The 23,535-nt window shown below is 37.6% G+C and overlaps 1 protein-coding gene and 1 pseudogene across 1 annotated transcript; one reads left to right on the top strand and one right to left on the bottom strand.

The window, feature by feature from the left end:
• The first annotated feature begins 2,849 nt into the window (after positions 1-2,849).
• Positions 2,850-3,824, top strand: LOC116593565 (olfactory receptor 9K2-like). The gene has a single exon (XM_032347859.1). It carries the CDS (start codon positions 2,862-2,864, stop codon positions 3,822-3,824), a length of 963 nt encoding a protein of 320 aa, XP_032203750.1. The 5' UTR covers positions 2,850-2,861.
• Positions 3,825-12,864: 9,040 nt separating this feature from the next.
• LOC116592557 lies at positions 12,865-13,864 on the bottom strand (annotated as a pseudogene).
• Positions 13,865-23,535: the final 9,671 nt, after the last annotated feature.

The raw sequence follows: 23,535 nt of genomic DNA, 5'->3' as shown, positions 1-23,535 counted from the left end.
GAAAACATCATGGAGGTTCCTCAAAATGTTGAAAATAGAACTGCCCTATGACCAAGCAATTGCACTACTGGGTATTTACCCTAAAGATACAAACGTAGTGATCCAAAGGGGCACGTGCACACGAATGTTTATAGCAGCAATGTCCACAATAGCCAAACACTGGAAAGAACCTAGATGTCCATCAACAGATGAATGGATCAAGAAGATGTGGTATATATACACAATGGAATACTATGCAGCCATCAAAAGAAATGAAATCTTGCCATTTGCGACAACATGGATGGAACTAGAGCGTATCATGCTTAGCGAAATAAGTCAATTGGACAAAGACAACTATCATGTGATCTCCCTGATATGAGGAAGTGGTGATGCAACATGGGGGCTTAAGTGGGTAGAAGAAGAATCAATGAAACAAGATGGAATTGTGAGGGAGACAAACCATAAGTGACTCTTAATCTCACAAAACAAACTGAGGGTTGCTGGGGGGAGGGAGGTTGGGAGAAGAGGGTGGGATTATGGACATTGGGGAGGGTATGTGCTTTGGTGAATGCTGTGAAGTGTGTACACCTGGTGATTCACAGACCTGTACCCCTGGGGATAAAAATATATGTCTATAAAAAATAAAAAATTAAGACACAAACAACAAACAAAAAAGAGTGTCACTCAGAAGTTCCCAGCCTTTCCAAATTGTTAGGCTACTATTCACCTAAATTAATATTTTCTTGTTTAAAGTAACAAACCTATTTATTCTTCCTACACCAACAAAACTTTTACTAATATTATATTAAAATGAGGAGCTCTTGCCCTATATCATTTTGTATTCCACACACTGAAAAGTTCTAGATAAATTCTAGAAATAATTTTTAATTAAATGGAGGTTTAGGAGCACCTCGGTGGCTCAGTTAATTAAGTGTCCTCCTTTGGCTCAGGTCATATTCTCAGGATCCTGGGATCCTGTCCTGCAATGGACCTCCTGCTCAGCAGGGATTCTGCTTCTCCTTCTGCCTCTTACCCTGCTTCATCCTCTCTCTCATTCTCTCTCAGTCTCTAGGTGTCAAATGAATAAGTAAAAACTTTAAAAGGGGGGACTTAAAAGGTAAGATTACAATTAATTCATGGAAATATTTAGGACAAAAATGGCATCTTGAAAATATTAAGCTCATTAAGTAGAGTGTTATCTCTGTGGTTTTAATGTAGTCTTTCCATCACAAATATTTTAAAATATTTCACTAAGAAATTTTAAAATAATCTTCTTGAATGCTATTATTTCTCTTATTTTCTAATTGTTTAGTTTTGAATATATGAAAACATAGAAATCACAAAACATTATCTGACCTTTAATTTGTGATTTAAATATTTATGACATCATGAAATATGTCTACATCAAGGAATACAGGTATACCCTAAGCTGGAGTGAATTTTTGTCTTTTTTGAATTATAATTAATGTAATTTACTACATAATTAAAAATATTCACTCTTTAGTCTAAGATCTAACTCTTTTCTCATATGGTACAAACTTTTATATCTGTCTCTCTGTGCCTACCAATACATATGTTATGACAGTTACCAGAAACTTTTTCTTCATCAGTGAAAAAATTAAGTTCAAAGAAATTCCCAAAGGATATATACAACCTGTACTTGGAAAAGTTCCCTGTACTTGTAATATTATTAGATTATTTTGTTTGTATCTGCGGCTAACACAGTCCTCATGGACAACAGCCCTGGAGCCCGCACTTAGGTCTCCACAACTGACTTTAAGATTACTCTTCTCCCAGTGGAATTGATCAGAGGATGAGCAACTGTAATGTTGGAATATCCTAAAGAAAGGTTTCACAGGGCTAAAAATAAGAACATTGTAAACAACCATTGTTGACTTTCAAACAAATGATGATTGACTCTAGATGACACAAAGTCGCTAAGGTCCTTTAACACCCATGATTATTTCATTAGCCTTAAGACATATAAAGCATACTAGATTTTATGAAAAGAACTTTCCTTTAGTATATTCTTTAAATATACTTTCCCTGAATGAAGAGCAAGATCCCTTGAACTGATGCAACTTTACTAGAAAGTCATCTTTGTGGCGTAAGAACTGCAATGTTCATCAGCTTCTCTCTGCTTCAAAAAAAGCTAAATGATTATGGCATATTTTAAATAAACAACTACCAGTGGAAGTAAAGTAAATATAATGAGACAATAAAAATGCATTATTTAGGAGAATGGCCTTGATCTATGGAAATGACCATTTATTTAGAAAGAGCTTTAAACAATTTTATTTAACATAAGATTAGTGGCTTTTAAATTTTTTAATTTTATCATACATATCACTTACCTATTTTTAGTCTCTTTTTGAAATGATGGGTACAGTAGTAATAAAAGTTAAAGAAACTGAGGCAAATTAGGTAACAATACACGAAAATGTTTTTATTATTGTCATGTAATGATTCAAACACTGGACTATCATAGGCTGCAAACCTTGTCATAGAGATTACATGTAGCATCTCTGTTTTAGATTATCATAGCACTCTTATTTTCGATAATAAAGTGAAAAATTAGACAATATTAAATTCTATAACTGGCTGAACTCTGAGCAAAATTATGACTTAAATACAATAACTCCAAAATGTCTTTCACTGCTTAATAACTGAATACCAACTCCATAAGTCTAACATTATCTAATGCAAATTCTTGAACGCTCATGACATTAAAATTGTTTTATATGCAATATTGAATTAAGATGCAAATAATGTATTCTACATTTAAGAAACTATGTGACTAAGAAAAAAGCCTCGATTGCATTTGTTTTTTGTTTTTGTTTTTGTTTTTGTTTTTGCTTTATGTCTCTCAGCAGGTTTCTGCCATGGGTGACAAGGGGACAAGCAATCACTCAGAAGTGACTGACTTCATTCTTGTAGGCTTCAGGGTCCGCCCAGAACTCCACATTCTTTTCTTCCTGCTCTTTCTGCTTGTGTATGCCATGATCCTTCTAGGGAATGTGGGGATGATGACCATTATTATGACTGATCCAAGGCTGAACACACCAATGTATTTCTTCCTAGGCAACCTCTCCTTCATTGATCTCTTCTATTCTTCTGTTATTGCACCCAAGGCTATGATAAACTTCTGGTCTGAGAGCAAGTCCATCTCCTTTGCCGGATGTGTGACCCAGCTCTTTCTCTTTGCCCTTTTCATTGTGGCTGAGGGATTTCTCCTGGCAGTCATGGCTTATGACCGCTTCATTGCCATCTGCAACCCACTCCTCTACTCTGTCCAGATGTCAGCTCGTCTCTGCATTCGGTTGGTGGCTGGTTCCTATTTTTGTGGCTGCATCAGCTCAGTTCTTCAGACAAGCATGACATTTACTTTGTCCTTTTGTGCTTCCCGCACCATTGATCACTTTTACTGTGATGACCGTCCACTTCAAAGGATTTCTTGTTCTGATTTGTACCTTCATAAGATAGTTTCCTTTTTCTTATGCAGCATTATTATTTTGCCTACCATAATAGTCATTATCGTGTCCTATATGTATATTGTGTCCACAGTTCTAAAGATGCGCTCCTCTGAGGGACGTAAGAAAGCCTTCTCCACTTGCAGCTCTCACCTAGGTGTCGTGAGTGTACTGTACGGTGCCATCGTTTTTATGTATGTCATCCCTGACAGATTTCCTGAGCTGAGTAAAGTGGCTTCCTTATGTTACACCTTAGTCACTCCCATGTTGAATCCTTTGATTTACTCCCTGAGAAACAAAGATGTCAAAGAAGCTCTGAGAAAGATCCTGGGGAAAAAAGCATTTCTATTTAATTCTATCTTAACAGTGACATAATTGAAAAGCCTGGACACTGTGACAACTTGGGGAGGCATTGATGCAAAGAATGCCTCCAATGATTTTGAAAAATTTAATTTTAGAAAGTTTATTTATTTGAATCTCATGAACTTAACAGCTGGCAAGTACATTTTGGAGTGGAATGGCTTTCTCCGTACTTCGTCTTCATTTGGGTAAAGATCATGATTGCTGTGTATTTCGATTTTAGGGAAAATATATTCCAGATTTGGTGCTGGCACTCTGAAGATGATGTTTGGGATGTTTATCTTGAGTCAGTAACAAGTGTTGTGAAATATGTATATAATTGGTAGAAGTAACAAAATCTGATATGGTAAGAAGACAGAACAAAATATCAGATTTACTGGAAAAATCTTTTTCAGTGCTGCATGAGAGAATCAGATGTTCTGCAGTGCACACAGTGCTGAGGGTGACATGTGTGTCACTCTTAATTGTCCAGAGGCACAATGAGTGACACACATATGTCATACTTTTCTGGGGCTTAAATCATTCTTGAAAATCCTCCTTTTGGACAAGGAAACTGTAATGAAAATGAAAGAAAAATAAAGAGGATTCTTTTTTTGTTGTTGTTCTACGTACCTTACAATTAATTCACCAAATCAATATTTATTGAATTTTTATATACATTTTTCTGTACAAAAATCTCTAGGTATAAATAATTTTTATACTTAAACGCACAGTCAGATGAGGAGAAAACAGCTGGCCAGAGAACCAAAATGTCACACGGAAACCCAGTGAAAAAGACATTTATGGAATACACAAAAAGAGCGCAGCCTTTAGAGGTGAACAGTCTTAATGGTCAGTGAAATCTTTTTCTACTTATTTTTTAAAAAATAGGTAAAATTGAGCAAGGTGAAATAGACAGGTTTCTGTGCAAAATCACTATGGTGAACTGCATGAGGTTTGATAAGTCATTTGTACTGCACAAGACAAAAAGTGAGGGATAAGCCTTAAAAATGGATTCATGGAAATTGTGCAGACCTCTATGTCAAGCCAAGGAAGATGACTTTTATTCTGTAGACAAGAGGTAGGCATTGGGGATTTTATTTTATTTTTTTTAAGATTTTATTTATTCATTTGACAGACAGAGATCACAAGTAGGCAGAGAGGCAGGCAGAGAGAGAGGAAGAAGCAGGCTCCCCACTGAGCAGAGAGCCCGACATGGGGATCGATCCCAGGACCTTGAGATCATGACCTGAGCCGAAGGCAATGGCTCAACCCACTGAGCCACCCAGGTGCCTGGCATTGGGGATTTTAGAGAAAGAAAGTATTCTGTTCAACTGGGCATTTTGCAAATATCATGTTGATATCCTTATGGAAAATAAATATTCACAAGGAGAAGACTTAGAAAGTAAGTGATTGCCCAAGTAAGAGATTATGGTGGCTTTTACTAAAGGCAGTCTTCTTAAGGACAGTGAAGAAGAGACTCTCTTTAGAATGACAGGTAAAGTAAGCTGAATATGGACTGATGATTGATAAAATGAGAATGATGCAGAAGTGAAAAATGCCTTCTAATGTTTAAGCATCTCTGCTGGAGAAAAGCTACTTCATAAAATGAGGAAGAATATCTAAGTAATAACAGTTCACTGATAACTTGAGAGTTAAAAAATAAGCTCAGGTGTCAAACTGAGCTTTCAATTTCTGTGTTTGCCGTGTAGTTTTGGGCAAGTTGCATAGTATCTCCATATTTTAATTTTCTCCTGTAAAATGGGGTGTATAAGAGTATTTACCTCGCAGAGTTACTTGAATGATTAAATTACATACATTTCATACAAATCTGTTAAATCTATATATTTATTGGCTGTCAGATTTGTTCTTTCTTCATGCCTTTAATACTATCGATGTTAATTCTGAGAAGACAGTAACTTTCTCTGTCCCTTTCCCTTCTTTACCATGAGGCATTACCAAGTCCCCAGGAGCACCTATGTTTTCATTTCCATAGACAGAACTTGAGTCACTTTACTTTGCTATTTCAGCCTTTATTTTCCTTTTTGCTAACAACCAACAGAAAAGATCAAAACAAACAAAAAGAACAGGGCCCCCAATTAGGGACAGAATAGTAACTTATGACCAAATGAGGTATCTAATTTTCTCTCTACTCATGTCTGTCTCTAAGAATCCCTTCTTTTATTTCAATATACGTCATCTCTTTCACCCATATTTGTAAAAATACAGATTACTGGGGAAAACAGCGGACTCGCTAAGTAGAAAAACTTCATGAGGATTTTAGGGTAAGTGTTCATTGTGCTACGGTAGTATGCCACCTCTCTCCTGAGGTGAAGCAGAAAGATTTTTAGGTTGAAAGAGGCATATTTTACAAAGCCACCCCCATGAGTAAAATGCAGAAGCCTTCATGCCAGTAGTCTGAGTCCTATAATGGAATGACCTGGCAATGAAAGAAGCTCCTCATCCTTTAAATCATCATCCAATGGATTGGTAACTCTTTATCCAACTGAGGAAAACAACCCGAACAATAGTGTTAACTGTTGGGAGAACAATGTTCCTTTATATGCACCACATCCTGCATTCCCAGCAACCACCACCAGACACGCACATACACATCAATACAAAAATAATCATGGTCTTGTGTCTTTGTCTCTGTCTCTCTCTTTCTCTCTCTCTCTCTCTCTCTCTCTCTCTCTCTCTCACACACACACAAACACACACAGGATACCTTTGAGAAGGACACCAAGAACAATTAGTGGCTATATCACTCCCCAGAGCAATGTATGTGTAATGTCATCCAGCTGACCCTGAAGAGAATCCTCAGACTAAGCTAGAAGCTAATAGGCCTCACCATGAGAAGATACATACAATAATTTTTCAATGTTGACCTTTTCCTTTCTTTTCCTGATGTCAAGTAATTTTTGCCATTGCTACAGGAATTAAATTCTGGTATATTCTGTTCTTGTTTCGAACTTGCTCTTCTCAGTTTACTTTTCAATTAAAGTAAAGTTCATGTATAATACAGAGTATTTCTAAAGCAGAGATGAGATTGAAAAAGAATAATAATAGCATGTTCATATAGATTAATAAAAATATATGCATAAATGCATACATACACATAAATGTGTATATATATATGTAATTCTCAAAATATGAGATATACATTAGAAGGCTGCTTATAATCAAATTTGTAGGCAAGTCATGGAAAAAGTTATTTTAATATTATATAGCTAATATTTTGATTTGGTAATTACTAGGTTTTTTAAAAACATCATGGTTAGTACTTAAGTAACACCCTTATCTAAAACATTATGCATGTGGGGAATGTCAAACTCATTTAATGACCTCCCATTGAATATATCATTATAGCTGAACATAGTGTCAATAACTGGTAAAGTTTTCTCTTTTATAAGATTCCGCTTATTTAAGAGAGAGAGAGAAAGAGAGGTTGAAGCAGAGAGAGAGAGACAAGCAGACACCCCACTGAGCAGGGAGCTCAACTCAGGGCTTGATCCCAGGACCCTGAGATCATTACCTGTGCCTAAGGCAGATGCTTAGACATCTGAGCCACCCAGGTACCCACAAGTAAAGTTTTCTTCATTAAAATGATAATATTGGTGCTGGTAGATCCTCACTTAACTGCTGCTACATTAACAACATTTACATTAAAAAGTTTAACCTACTTTTTCTCTGAGTTTTTTATATAAATATCTTCTATTGCCTTTAGTATATTCCTGTGTTTTAGGTCCAAACTAAATCTTCAGTGCAGAAAAAAAAAAAAGAAAAACCTCTGCCCATTATTTTTTCTCAAATATTTCATTGAAGGATAATTGTGTGAAATGAACTGTGTTTATTCAGAGTATACAATACCATGAGTTTGAACGGTTTGTACATTAATGAAATCATCACCACAAGATACAGAACATTTCCATCACCTCTAAATGATTTATCATGTCCCTTGTTAGTCCATGCTCTGTCCAGCTCCATTTCCACATCACCAGTGATCTCATATGTTTTGCGTATCTCCATATAACCTGCATACTGTATGTACGCTTCTTGGAACTTCTTGAACTGAGTAAAATGAATTTGAAATGTATTTATATTGTCATCTGTTTAAGTAACTCATTCTTTTTATTGCTCAGTAGTATTCTATTTCCCATTGTACACATATGGCCAAATTTTGCTTATGTGTTCTTAAATTGATGAGTAACTGAGGTGTTTCCACTTTTTAAATATTTTGAATAAAACAAATAGAAACATTCACATGTATGTTTTTGAATGAGGGCCTACTCATTCTTTCTCCTCTCCCAGCCCAGCATGATAAGAAGCACATAGGGAAGTGCAAACAAGAACGTAGGGGGACTCCTCTTCCCCTAGATCCCAGTCATGGACTACCATATCACTTTGAGAGTGGCAGGCTTAAAACATTTCTTATTTCCTCCAGCTCCAAGTTGCAGAAGCCCTATTCAAGGCAAGAGTGGCTACAATGTCTGGAGATCTTTTCCTTTACCCAGGGCCCATTCACAGGGTAGAAGCTCTACCCCAGGCATGGTAGGTCAAGAATAAGTGGGTCCCAATTTCACTTGTGCCAGTTCAAAGGATAGAGATTTTTTGCCAAGACAGATTACTCAGCCATCAGAAACGATGAATACCCAACTTTTGCATCAACATGGATAGGACTGGAGGGGAATATGCTGAGTGAAATAAGTTAAGCAGAGAAAGTCAGTTATCATATGGTATCACTTACTTGTGGAACATAAGGAAAAAGATGAAGGACATTAGGAGAAGGAAAGGAAAAGTGAATTGGGAGAAATTGGAGGGGAAAATGAACCGTGAGAGTCTGTGGATTCTGAGAAACAAACTGAGGGATTTAGAGGGGAGAGGGTGTGGGGATGGGTCAGCCTGGTGGTAGGTATTAAGGAGGGCATGTATTGCATGGAGCACTGGGTGTTCTACATAAACAATGAAACTTGGAACACTGCATCAAAAACCAATGATGTATTTTATGGTGACTAACATAACAGAATAAATAAATAAATAAATAAATAAATATGTAAGCAATTGTTGCTGTCAAAAAAAAGAGAGAGAGAGAGGGAGAGAGAGACAGAGAGAGAGATAAGCTTAGAAGACCATAGGCTAAAGACCTTGCCCAGAAACCTGCACATAAAGTCAGGGTGTCATCCTGAGAGAACTAGGCCACTGCTCCTGTTTTCAGTTCCAGGACACTTGAACATAGGTTTTACTTAGAATGACAGGCAGGCCCTAGTAACAGAGGGCCTCAGAACTCTTCTCAAGTGAACTGACTTCATTTGGAATAAAATGTGGCAAGGTTTAAGCATAAGCTTAAGGGACTCTAAAACATAATAAACATTTGTTGATAAGCAATTAAGAGAGGTTGCTTGCTCCATGAGAGCAAAAAACTAACTGTAGACCAACTAGAAAGATGACCAGGGAGAAGGAGGGAAGGAGACAGCAAAGAAGCCCCCCTAGAATTGGAGAAAACCTCAAAGACTGGCCTTAAGGATTATCTGTGCAGAGGGGACCAAATCCAGTGGATCAGACAATAGAGAAATATATGTGCCACAATGTTTTCAAAACAATAGAACAAAAGAAGAATTATTGGAACCTTCCTCCTGGGTAGGAAAACTACAGAGACAGATCCAATAAAACGATCAGGGGAAGACACAACCAAAGCTAGCCCGATAAAACCTCTGCCACCAAAGAGTACATAGAATCCTGAGATTGTACCTCTGAGAAGTAACATGAAAGTTTTCTCAGAGCAAACAGAATCCTTTCCTTAGGAAAAAAAAATTATTTCAAGTTCAATTAATTTACATATAACATATTATTGGTTTCAGAGCTAGAGGTCAGTGATTCATCGGTCTTATATAATACCCAGTGCTCATTACATCATATGCCCTCCTTAATGTCCATCACCCAGTTACTCCATCCCCTGAAGCATCTCTCAGTTTGTTTCCTATGATTAAGAATCTTTTATGGTTTATCTCCCTTTCTAATTTCATCTTGTTTTATTTTTTTCCCACCTTTCCCCGTGGTCTTCTGTTTTGTTTTTTTTCAATTCCACATATCAGTGAGATCTTAGGATCATTATCTTTCTCTGATTGACTCATTTGGCTAAGTGTAACACCCTCTAACTCCATCCACATTATTGCAAGTGGCAAGATTTCATTTTTTTGATGGATGAGTAGTATTACATTGTATATATACACCATGTCTTCTTTATCCATTCATCTTTCCATGCACATCAGGGCTCCTTCCATACTTTGGTTATTATGGACATTGCTACTATGAACATTGAGGGAGCAAACAGAATCCAATAAAATAGCAAAAAACGAAAACCAAAGACAAAGAGGCAAACAACAACAAAAATAGAGAAATTATTTCAAAACTTATTCTGGAGTTTAAAATTGAACAACTAGTGTGCTAGGGTGGCTGAGTCGGTTAGACTGCTGCCTTCGGCTCCTGGGATAGAGCCTCGTGTCTCTGCCTGAGACTGCTGTCTCAGGCTCCTGGGATGGAGCCCCATGTCTGACTCCTTGCTCAGCAGGGAGTCTGCTTCTCCCTCTGCCTCTGTACTCTCTCTTGCTCTCAAATAATTAAGTTAAATCTTTGAAAAAAAATGCAATAACTGAAAATATTGGTGATGATCAAGCAGTATGTATCCTTTTCAGATTGGCTTTTTTCACATGGTAGTGTGCATTTAAGATTCCTCCATGTCCTTCCACAGCCTGTTATCAACATCCCTCACAAGCTTGGTATATTTATTACAATTAATGAGCCTACATTGACTTATTTTATCATTCAAAATTAATAGTCTACTTTCTTTTGAAGATTTTTATTTATTTGAGAGAGTGAGAGAGAGAAATAGAGAGAACACATAGAAGGAAACAGAGAGAGAGAAACAGACTACCTGTTGAGCAGGAAGCCCGATTAGGGGCTCTATCCCAGGACTCTGGGCTCATGACCCGAATGAAACGCAAATGCTTAGCCCACTGAGCTACACAGGTGCCCCATAAGTATTTTAAGTACATAATACTTATGTATATAATAATATACAGAGTGAGGATAATAAAAAATGGTATTGTACCTTTCACTGAAATTTCACTTGCTCATTGATTCTATATGGAAAGCAATTAACTATTGTATATTAACTGTGTATCCATCAACCGTCCCATAATCTCTCAGTTTCAGGACATTTTTTTGTCAATTCTTTCAGATTTTCTCCATAGATATCATGTGAAAAGAAAAGTTTTCTTTTTTTTTTTCTTTTTCCCATTCTATATACATTTTTGGAATTGTTTGCCAAGGCTCCCAAAACAAAAATACTGTAGACTGGGTGGCTTAAACAACAAATTTATTTTCTCACAGTTATGGATACTGAAAGTCCAAGGACAAATGCCAGCAGATTTGGGTTCCTCTGAGGTGTCTCTCCTTGGCTTGCAGCTGTCTGCCTCTTGCTCTTTTTTTACATCATTGTCCCTCAGTGCACCTGCACCCTAGTGTCTCTCTGTGACTCTTATTTTCCTCTTATAGACACCAGTCAGATTGAATCAGAATCTACAATAACAGCCTTACTGTTAAGGCTTACTTTAACTACCTATTTGAAAGCATATCACTAAATATACTCACATATTTGGTAAGGGGGGGTTAGGGCTTCAAAATATACGTTTGGGAAGATGTAATTCAGCCTATAACACTTTTATTTCCTCTTTTTGTCTTTTGCATCACCAAAGACTATCAAAGGGTTATAAAGGTGTTATAAAGGTGAGGTGAGAGGAGACATCCTTGCCTTGCTCCTATCATAACAGGAAATCTTCTAGTTTACACCATTAAACATAGTCTACACTGTAGGTTTTTTAAAGTGCTCTTTTTCCATTTTAGGAAATTCCCCTCTATTCCTAGTTTGCTGAGAGGTCCTTTACATTTTGCCATCACCAGCCACATCATACAAGTTCAAAAATGTGACACACCTGGTATGGCACACTCTCCTAATACTAATCAGTTAATCAGTTCTGTGTATTTGATGAGAAATTTTTCAAATCAGCCTTTTAAAATTTGCATTGGCGTGCTTCAAAGCTTCATCAATAATATGAACTGATTCAGCAGTTTCCCTGACTCCAATCTTGTTCTATTTAAATATATCTTCCATGCAACCCTGAAGACTTTCCCTCGTTACCAACCACCAGCTTTACCTACTTTACCACCTCTGTGTATTGTTGGCATACTCATATCTGGATTATAATTGCCTGTGCAAGGATGTGACTCTCACATTAAATTGTAAGCCCCCTAAAGAATAATCTCATACCCAAGCTTATTCCAAGAAAAGAATATATTACAGAGGTAATCAATAAAGTTAATCAAAGAATAAATATTCAAAAGCATGGAAGAGTACATTTTGGATCACATGCTATTTCATGACTACCTTCCTGCTATACTTTTCAAAATGTGTTCCTTAGAATAATTAACACAGAAAAAAAAGTTACAAAGAAACAAATTGAGGGAGTGATTGCTCCAAAATGTTAGCACTTCTCTTTTTCCCACTTGGCTCTTCTTATTAGTTGGGATCCAGTAGCTAGAGAGCCTCAGAGCACTCTGTATCAATGAACAATTTTTCAGTTTAATGTATCTTACAAAGATTGCTTATTCTTTGTCTCTTTTTACTTTCTCAATATATGACATATGAAATACTTGATTCAAGGTGAAAATTCAATAACTGTTTAACATGTACTGTTTATACACTATAATAAAATATAAAAATCGTGTTTAGCAGCAAGCCATAAAAACATAGAAGTCAATTCAATGAAATAAAATGTTATTTTAGATCGGTGGCAAGGTCAGTCTGAAAAATGTTTCCTTAATGTCAAGGACACCTCCAATATAAAGGACATTTTGGGTTAACAAGGTCTCTGATGCAAGAAGAGTAATATGTGGGACATATGACACCTTGAAAGAGCTTGTTAACATTTCTATGATGTTCAGGAGAATAACTTTCTTAATGGTCATAAGAAGTATGAAAGAAATAGCCACGACGTCTTTGATGGGCAAGAAAGTGTAATCAAAGAATAGTATTTTTCATCTCCAAAAGTTTATTTAGAGCCCCTTTAACATCTTTGTTCCACAGGGAGTAAATCAAAGGATTCAACGTGGGAGTGACTAAGGTATAACATAAGGAGGTCATCTTATTCAGCTCAGGAAATCTGTCAGGAGTCAGATATGTAAAAAAGACAGTACCGTACAGTACACTCACAACTCCTAGGTGAGAGCTGCAAGTAGAGAATGCTTTCTTACGTCCCTCAGAGGACCGTATCCTTAGCACCGTGGACACAATATATATATAGGACACAATAATGATAATTATGGTAGGCAAGGTAATGATGCTGGATAAGGAGAAAGAAATCATCCTATAGATGAAGAGGTCAGAACAAGATATCCTTTGAAGAGGGCGAATATCACAGAAAAAGTGGTTCAATGGCCTGAGAAGCACAAAAGGGCAAAGTAACTGTCATGCGCATCTGAAGAACTGAGCTGCTGCAGCCACAAAAGTAGAAACCAGCCACCAACTGAATGCAGAGGCGAATTGACATCTGGACAGAGTAGAGGAGTGGATTGCAGATGGCAATGAAGCAGTCATAAACCATGACTGCCAGGAGAAATCCCTCAGCCACCATGAAGATGGCGAAGAGAAAGAACTGGATCCGACAGCCGGCAAAGGAGATGGACTTACTCTCAAACCAGAAGCTGATCATAGCCTTGGGTGCAATAACAGAAGAATAGAAGAGATCAATGAAGGAGAGTTTGCCTAGGAAGAAATACATTGGTGTGTTCAGCCTTGGATCAGTCATAATAACGGTCATCATCCCCACATTCCCTAGAAGGATCATGGCATACACAAGCAGAAAGAGCAGGAAGAGAAGAATGTGGAGTTCTGGGCGGACCCTGAAGCCTACAAGAATGAAGTCAGTCTCTTCTGTGTGATTGCTGGTCCCCTTGTCACTCATGGCAGAAACCTGCTGAGAGACATAAAGTAAAATAAACAAATGAATTCTGGGCTTTGATCCTAGCTCCAAATAATCTCTTTCACTGTTAGGATTTATACAGTTATCTTGTTGTCATTATTCATTAACCTTATAAATTATTGTCACTTAAATTTAAGGCTACTGCAACTGATGATGACTCAAAGATTAGTTTTATGGCTGTATTCCCACAAGCAGTGAAATTAGATCTTTTTCTTCTGAGTCTAATGCAATGCATGCCCTCTCAAATGCCTTTCACATTTGCAAATGTCCCTTCTATGTCTGTTTCTGCCTCATAATTTATGTGATAAATTCAGTGTCATGAAACAGTGCTTGCAAGACAGCGCAAATAATTTAATAAATGACATTTAGGAAGTAATTCTGGTGTCTGGGTTTGCAGATATTAGGTGAGGGATTCCATAGCCTACTTTAGGAAACCTTAACTTTGAAGTTTTAGTTTATATTATATACCAGCAGATTTAAAGAAAGTCACTAAATTTAAAAACAGCTTAAGAGGTGGCACCAGCCTAGGGCTAATAGCACACTATAGGTCAATAAAAAAAATCTAAAAATAATTAAAATTTTTAAATAAATAAATAAATAAATAAATAAATGAGTTGGGGAGGGGGAGATGGCACCTGGGTGGCTCAGTCAGTTAAGCAGATGACTCTTGATTTTGGCTCTGCTCATGATCTCAGGTTTGTGAGATCCAGCCCCTGAGCTGGGCTTCCTGCACAGCTGTGAGTCTGCTTCTTCCTCACCTCCCTCCCTCTCTCTAATAAATAAATAAATAAAAATCTTTAAAAAAAAAAAAAAAGAAAGAAAGAAAGAAAAGAAAAGAATAAAAGAACAACCAAAGAGGTACAATTGCTTTTCGTGGGTAATGGAAACTTAGAATTCTGATATGTCATTTACTCACTGAGATCAAATTTCTCCACCCACAAACACAAAAATTATCAGGACTCTCATGCTAGGATTTCTCTCCCAGATGGGCCTCCAAAGCCCTTCTATAAAAACAAGTTCCCTCCTCCAGTCCCATCCATGTTGCTGGAAGAGATTATGCTGAATGAAATAAATCAAGCAGAGAGTCAATTATCATATGGTTTCTCTTATTTGTGGAGCATAACAAATAGCATGGAGGACAAGGGGAGTTGGAGAGGAGAAGGGAGTTGGGGGAAATTGGAAGGGGAGGTGAACCATGAGAGACTATGGACTCTGAAAAACAATCTGAGGATTTTGAAGGGGTGGCGGGTCGGGGGTTGGGGGAACCAGGTGGTGGGTATGAGAGAGGGCACAGATTGCATGGAGCTCTGAGTGTGGTGCAAAAACAATAAATACTGTTACATTGAAAAGAAATTTTTAAAAAAAGAAAGAAAATACAAACAGGAAAAAAAATATGTTCCATCCATTTCCTTAGCCTGCAGCTTACAGTGTTCTTAAGAGGCTGACAGTGAGTCTAGATGGAAGAATTACTTTAGAGAAAGATACTGAACAAAGATACATATGAGGGACTAATGATGCTTGCTTATTTACCTGCGGTATGATTTTCACCACCATCATACCTCATTTACTAGACAGCTCAGCTAAAATCTTGAACTGTGTGTGTTGACAGTATGGTCACACTTTCTCTCCCCTCAGGGCTCCATTATGCGTGCTTCTGATCAGATAACAGTAGTAGCATAATTGTGAAGAAATATGTGACAATTGTTTACATGCAGACACTTTTCTAAATGCTTTCAGAGTAAGATGAGGTGAATAGTAGCATATTCCCTAGTTTCCAGGTGAGAAAACTGAACCATACAGAAGTGGAATCTGTTGAAAGCCTCCTACTAAGGTCAGAATGGGGATATAAAACCTAAGAAACCAGACTCCAGTATTTCTTAATCACTGCGAGACCATCCTTGATAACAAGCCTTTCCAGTTCCTTCTGCTGTGGTACGACTTCTCTTTATAGAGTCCAGTTAAAATTTCCTATCTTCACAGTCAATTCCCCAGTTCTTCAACCTGGGTTAAAACTGCTCTGCATTCCACATGCTCTCAAGGATAGTGGCTACTATCACCGTACTTATATTCCTATTAAATACTAATAATTCCTTCCTTGAGATCAAAAGAGCAACTTGTCCTCCACATATCTTCAACATCAACATAAACTTTTGTGTCTGCAAATGGGAATTAATCAGTAGATATTTGTTATGTAGACATATGTTGAATGATCAGTGAACATGCAGAATCAGAGAAAATTCTAAGACTGTAATACAACAGTGTTTTAGCATGGGTTCAGGTTTAAATAGAGGTAAGTTTCTGTGCAAGCAGCATTTTCTAAATGGAAGAAGTACTCGCATTTTCTAAATGGGACCTTGGACAAGTGACTTATGTGTAGAGGATGCTTTTAGGCAACAGGCTTGAGCAATGGAAACTTGAGCAAGTCTATAAGATCCACAGTGACCACTGAGCTGACCTAAACAGGATCATTAAGGCATAAGCCCTAACTAACCAATGGGCTACATACAAGTAGGCACAGTCACCAAAAAAGGGAAAATTCCATACATCCCCAGTCTGGCAAGTTACTATACCACTGTCCACATATAAAGGAGGGATGGAAACAACATAACTGGCAAAGTTTTCATGAGGGTATATACTTAGGTAATGCATGTAAGTAACAGCCTCATTTACAACAGAATAAACACTTGACAAATAATAACTATTGTTAATTGTATCATATCTTTCTGCACTAATTCCACAATGCAGACCAACCTAATTAATGCTAATTAGGTTGAAAATTAATAACTAAAAATGGGATTTTAGAAGTAAACCATTATAAGTTGAGGGAAAGAATCAGACATTTGTTAGTTTCAAAAGAATAAAGAAATCTGAAAGAAGTATATTTTGTCAGGGAAGACGACTGACAGAAAAACGGCATGGTGTCTTATTGTCATATTTCAATTATTCACCAGTTCCATCAAAACTTAGATCTGCAAATAATTGTAATGAGACAAGGAAAGGAAAGGGACCCCATGAAAGAAAAAGCTGGTTTTTTTTATTTTTCTGCTCTTTCCTGCCTCCATTATTTTTAGGACCTGCACCCCACACTTGACTTTACACATGTCTTATCATGAAAATAACCTGCATCCTTTGTGTAAGGGACAAGGAATTAATGATTCTCAAGAATAAATAACATCTCAGGAAAGACCTGGTGAGAATGACCTTATGAAGCTTTCATATGCATATTCCAGACCATTGAGCTAGGCATCTCCACACCAAGACCCCTGATTCAAAGGAATAACACCAGGGCCCTCATCTTTGTTCTAACCAGCTCCTGGCTGTGTGAGAGGACACATACATCAGACCACCACCCTCAGTAAAAACCTCATACCCAGAACCAAGTTGAGACTTAGGATCTTTTCCCTTTTGAATCTCCCAGATGCTCCTTCCATCTCTCTCTCTCTCTCTCTCTCTCTCTCTCTATATATATATATATATATATATATGACAAAATACATCTCCAATAAACTCTGCTTTCACTTCCTATTGACTCATGTTTGATTTCCATCCTCTGTGAAGCCATGAACCCTCCTGGCTGGTCTCGTGGAATACCCCCCCCACACACACACACAAAACTCAGACTTGATCCTCAGACTCAGCCTGTTGGCATCAGGATTATAAAAGAACAATGTTAAATATATCATACTTAGCATCTAATGAGGCAAAAGATATTTAGCCACAAAAAGGGAGCCTGGAGTAGTCATGAATATTTTTGAAAGATAATGTATTTTATTTATTTGCCTTTAATCTTGCCTAGGGGCAAGGACATTGATCATTTTAATTTTCCAGATTTAATCCTCTCAAACTCATTGTAATAAGTGTTTGCCTGAAGACCTGAAAAGGGAGAGTTTTCCCCAGAGTAGCCAATAAACAAGTGGTCATTCTGTGATATATTTGTCAAAGCTCACGTTTTCAGATTTATATATTGTTTGGTAATTTGTCAGATTCTGAAAATAAAGCAGCAGAATTAGAATGCTATCTTCTTGTTACTGTTTTAATCCTAGAAAGGGTAAACAAAAAGTTAATGACCAAGCCATAAGTCCTATAACATCACTATGCCAAGATAAAATGAATTCCCCCCACCCCCAATTTTCCAAATGCATGTTTATCATTCCAGTTTTAGTTCTTCCCATAGAGAAATTGGACTAATAGTCTTCCATTTCTCTGTTTAAATAACTGTCCTTTCTTTTAGTAGTTGATTTCTTGAAAAATGCTATAGTCCTTTGTGGGAGAGATACAAGGTGAATTTTCCAAATGATGCTTTGCTAATACTGGAACAGTTCCAGGATTATATTCTATAGTTAACACAAAGTGAACTTGATGAGTCAATCCGCAGGATCCTCTCTGCCCTGCACTCTTGGATACTGAATACTTTTAAAGAAGTAAAGTAGATTGTCTTGGATATGTAAGTAGAGGTCCTGAGTCATCTGGAACCTCTGATCAACCACCAGAATAGCAGCAGCAGTTATCTCCACTGGCTTTGATTTTACTACAATGATGTAACTTTTTCAAATAACTACAGCACTGAGGTTTCTCTTACCTTCTGGGAGACAGTCCTCCTGGGAGAGAAGGAAGGCTAAGTTAAGTTATTAAGGTACCCAGACTCTAGAGCCAAACTCCATGAGGAACACAGAGACTCTATATTTAAAAGAGAGAGAGAGAGAAGAAAGAAAAAGAAAGGGGAAAAAAGAGCCTAAATCTAACAGGAATCAAAATACGTACAAGAAGTTTTTTTTTTCTTTCTTTCTTTTCTTGTTGTGTTACCTCTTGTGGAGGGACCAAAAGATCTTTCCATCTTAATTTCTTCTTCACCAAAAAACAGGCATTTCAATTTATCATTACAACAAAGTTTCAGATAGGCAAACAGAAGTAGATATGAAGGGAAACATTACATTATGAAACATATCTTGTGGGGAATAAAGTTCATTTCATTTTCACCCCAAACTGTCCACATTTATTCTTTAGCTATAATTTGTCAATGATAATTGATAATAAACGCAATTCCATGACAATGGAGTGGAGCAAAGCCCAACAAATGTCCTCCAATTCCTTAAGTAAAGGTTAAATAGTATTTAACTGGATCTAGAGTTAGTTTTACTTTATAACTTTACTTGCTTGACGATTGTTTTTTTCAGGGGTCCTACATTAAGTAAATAATTTCTCCAGCTGCACCTGAGTGGCTCAGTCAGTTGATCATCTGACTCTTGATTTCCACTCAGGTCATGATCTCAGGGTGGTGGATTGAGCTCTGTGTGGGGCTCCACACTCAGTAGGCAGTCTGCTTGTCCCTCTTCTCCTGTGCCGCCCTCTCTCAAATAAATAAATAAAATCTTTTTTAAAATCATTTCTCAATAGTCACTGCATGCACGTCAAATAATTTTTTAAATTGTTCTGTATCAGTCAAAAAATCATAATTTGCATATGAAAAATGAAGTATTAAGTTAATTGCCATAAGTACATAATATGGAATATATAGTAAGAAAAGAAGAATCGGTAAAATGGAAGAAAACTATGGTAACTCATAAAGTCCTTACATTTGCAATTGGTCCAAGGGAATAGGTGCTATTTTCTTTCCATGCTTATCTTGATCTCAACAATAACCTCAGTAACCAAACCTATCTTCCTGGTGGAGTGACATAAATCTTCATTAAGTTCAAAGTAATGGAATTTCTTGTGATCTTGCCATGTTGAACTGCTATACTTGTTCATTATTATTTGCCATCAGACATGATGGTATTAGGAACCGTCCTGGAAAATGCCCTGGGTTACAGCTATACACCTCCCCTTCTCCTTTCTATTAATATCTTTGGCTAGTCACTATCAGTTACCCAAAAGAATGTTACAGAAAGTCCGACATCTTTCCATTATATGAAAGGCCAATACTCACAAGATGAGTATTGACTGGAAAAGTATATGAGCTTTATTCAGGAGAACAGCCACCTAGGGAGGAGGAAGACTCTTGTCAAAAGGCCAAATCCGAGAGTATCTGCATGACCCAGGCATTTCTACAGGGGTTTAAAGCAGATAATCAGTAAAAGGAATGCTGTAGATTATGTGTAGACTCAATGGTGCCAGCTATAGACATTATCTCAGTCCTCAGAAGTTGTGCAACAGGATCTGATTCCTGTTTCATAACATGCAAAAGTGCTCTTTTCTTTCTAGGAAAGAATGCATGATCTATTGATGTAAGGTTTAAAAGCCACTAGGTTAAGTGGAAGGGCTGAGGCAGCATCAAGAATACAAAGCATTTTGTTTACCTGTTTGTTCATTGAAATAAATATCCAGCAAGAAGGAGTAACAGCTGTGTTCCCCAGGAAAATTATCCCTCTGTTGACTAGTAAGTATATTAATTCAGCAAAGTCCAATGTCCATAGGGGTAGCAAGGAAAAAAACAAAATAAAACAAAACAGAGTGAGTTACTAGGTTTTACAGTGGTGAATGACATTCACACTTTGACCCATTGTACTTGGATCAATAATCTGATTATCAAGAAAATACCTTCATGTATTGGTTGCCAATGCAGAGCACAGAACATATCCTAGAGACAATAATCTAATTTGGTAAAGGGCAGACAGCCAGTTGGTCCAAAAACTGAGTCCTCAATAAGTGACTCCACCACTCCACAAATTCACCTGATTCTGTCTGACAAGGTGCATGATAACTCTACTGACTCTCTTGGGTTGAGTTCATTGCCTTGCTTCTCTACTTACAGAGTGCCTTGCACCAAAGCATTAGTGCAATATAGCATTGTAATGAATATGACATCTGTTGAGTCCCAACAGGGTGGTACTAACAGACTCCATCTAGGCAAGGACAATACAGTGCCTAGAGCAGAGCCTGCATAAATAGGTACTTCTCCTGGAAAGAAAAAAATCAATGTATTTCTGAACCTGAAACATGATGACTGACTGGTAGCCCCAGGTTAGGATGTACTTATCAGGAACATTTTTTCAATTGCAGTAAGAATATTTAACATGAGACCTAACATCTTAACAATATTTAAGAGTGCAGTATGATATTGATAACTATAAACAGAGTGTTAAACAATGGATCTCTAGAACTTGTTCATCTTGCATAACTTAAGTACAGTGAAACCTATTGAATAACAACTCCCCATTTCCCTCAACCCTTGCTCAGCCCCTGACATCTACATTCTATACTCTGAGCTAGGACACTGTTATTTTAGTGCCTTTTATAAGTGGTATCAGATGCTATTTGTTCTGTAACTGGCCTTTTCACTTAGTGTAGGGTCTTCGAGGTTCATCCATGTTGTCATATGTGGCAGAATGTCCTTCCTCTGTAAGGCTGAATACTGTTGCATTGCATGAATATATCACATTTTCTTTATCCATTCTCTCATCAATGAACATTTAGGTTGTTTCCACATCTTTTTGGTGACTATCAACAGAAAGTTGTGCACTTAACATTGGCAGTTTCCTGGTGAGTGGTTGAACATCCATGTTGTTTAGTTCTATCTCTTCTACCATGGCTATATTATTGATGAGAATTCACTCAATGATCAATGGAGGGAGTGGAGAAGAGTCTGACAATAAATCATTGCCTTCACCAAGTCACTGAGAATCTCCTCCTCATCTGATGTGAATTAATGAGCATTCATTTAGGAAATCAATATTCTCAAGTTATATTACTATTTAAGAGGACCATCTACAAACAGATTACCTTATCTGTAACCCTTTAATTTTATTGCTTCCAAGTCCATGGTTATCCAGCTAAACCATTAGCTCACAGGCTCTAAGTCAGTGAAAATAAGTGTCCTAGATCATATTCCTGACAATAGAACAACAAGTATGAAGCTTGAAATTATACCCATTAAAAACATTTCCCTGGGGCACCAGGGTGGCTCAGTTGGTTGAGCATTGGATGCTTGATTTAGGTTCTGATCATGATCTCAGGGTTGTAAAATGGAGCCCCACCTTGGGATCTGCACTGGGCATGGAAATTCTTGGGATTCTCTCTGCCTCACTCTGTTCTCTCTCCCTCTAAATTAATTAATTAGTTAATTAAATATGAAAAAATAGAACATTTTCCATACCAGTGTTGTTGGGGAGCAATCTTGAATTGAAGAATGCTGCGGTAGTAGTCCATCTCCAGCTGGTATTCATGTTACATGTGGCACCATTTGTAATCCTGGTTCACTTTATTTTTTTCTTCAGAAAATGTGAACAGGGAATGTCTGACATGATCATAAATATAGGCTGAAAGTAATACAGCATGTGACGAGAACAGTTACCTTGAAATTAGGTTCCCTTTTCCCATAAATGTACTTCTGATCTTAAGATTCATTCCAGCCAGACATCATATATACAATTTCCTTTGGATGACACAATACTCCATACCCCAACAGTGTGGTGACTGGGTTGGGTATTGTTCAAGATATTAGCCCATTGATTTCTATAGTAGTGTCCAGTCTTCATCAGGGACCAATGTGGGAGCTCTTTCTTAAAAGGAGAATTTGCATAAAATTTGCTGTCTTTTAAATTCTTAGAAGGCAGCACTTTGATTTTCCAATCAGAGTTTGTCACAGTTCCCATAAATCTCTGACACAAGAACTCAGAACATCATTGACTATTTTTATGAGTTCCAAGTGACAATGTTGCTTACTCTGAAGCCTGAATCAGCAGAAGAATGCTGACATTTTATGAACCAGAGTAAACCTGGGTGTGTCATCCTGCACACAATGGAATATTATCGGCTATCAAAATTATGAAATTTTGCCATTTGCAATGACATGGGTGTAACTAGAGGGCATTATGCTAAGTGAACTAAGTCCATTAGAAAAAGAAAAATACCTCACAGTTTTACTCATATTCAAAATTTAAGAAACAAAACAGAAGAACATATGGGAAGGGAAGGAAAATTGAAATAAAATAAAAATAGAGGGAGGCAAGCCTTTAGAGACTCTTAACTCTAGGAAACAAACTGAATGTTTCTGGAGGAGAAAGGGGTGTGGGATGAGGTAACTGGGTGATAGGCATTAAGGAGGGTATGTATTGACCCTTCCATATGCTGTCTACCAGAGACCCATTTGGAACCGAAAGATCCATCCAGACTGAAAGTGAAGGGATGGAGAAGCATCTTTCATGCCAACAGGCCCCAAAGAAAGCTGTGGTAGACATTCTCATATCAGATAAATTAGACTTCAAACTAAAAACTATGGTCAGAGATAAAGAAGGACACTACATCATTCTTAAAGGGTCTATCCACTAAGAAGATCAAACAATCATAAATATTTAAGCCCCCAATACCAGAGCAGCCAACTACATAAGCCACCTGTTCATCAAGATAAAAAGTCAAATTGATATGAATACATTAATAGTAGAGGGTCTCTTAAAAGTCTGTTCCACTGAGGGACGTTGCTCCAGAGGCTAAACCGGGGCGAAGCCCATGCGGGGTCAGCGTGGCCTCAGGTCCCACAGGGTCACAGAAGGATCGGGGGTGTCTGAGTGTCGCAGAGCTTGCGGGTATTGGAACGGGAAAACCAGCTACAGAGACAGAGCCGACGGTAAGCTCACAGCTCGGTGTTGCCTTGAACCAGCCACAGGCTGGGTGAGCTCGGAGCGCAGCCGGAGGTCAGGCAGACGGGAGTAACTGAGCGCTGTTCTCTGAGGGCGCACTAAGGAGTGGGGCCCCGGGCTCTCGGCTCCTCGGGG

Source organism: Mustela erminea, chromosome 6, assembly GCF_009829155.1.
Source record: "Mustela erminea isolate mMusErm1 chromosome 6, mMusErm1.Pri, whole genome shotgun sequence".
Lineage (NCBI taxonomy): Eukaryota > Metazoa > Chordata > Mammalia > Carnivora > Mustelidae > Mustela > Mustela erminea.
This window is presented reverse-complemented; position numbering and strand designations above follow the sequence as displayed.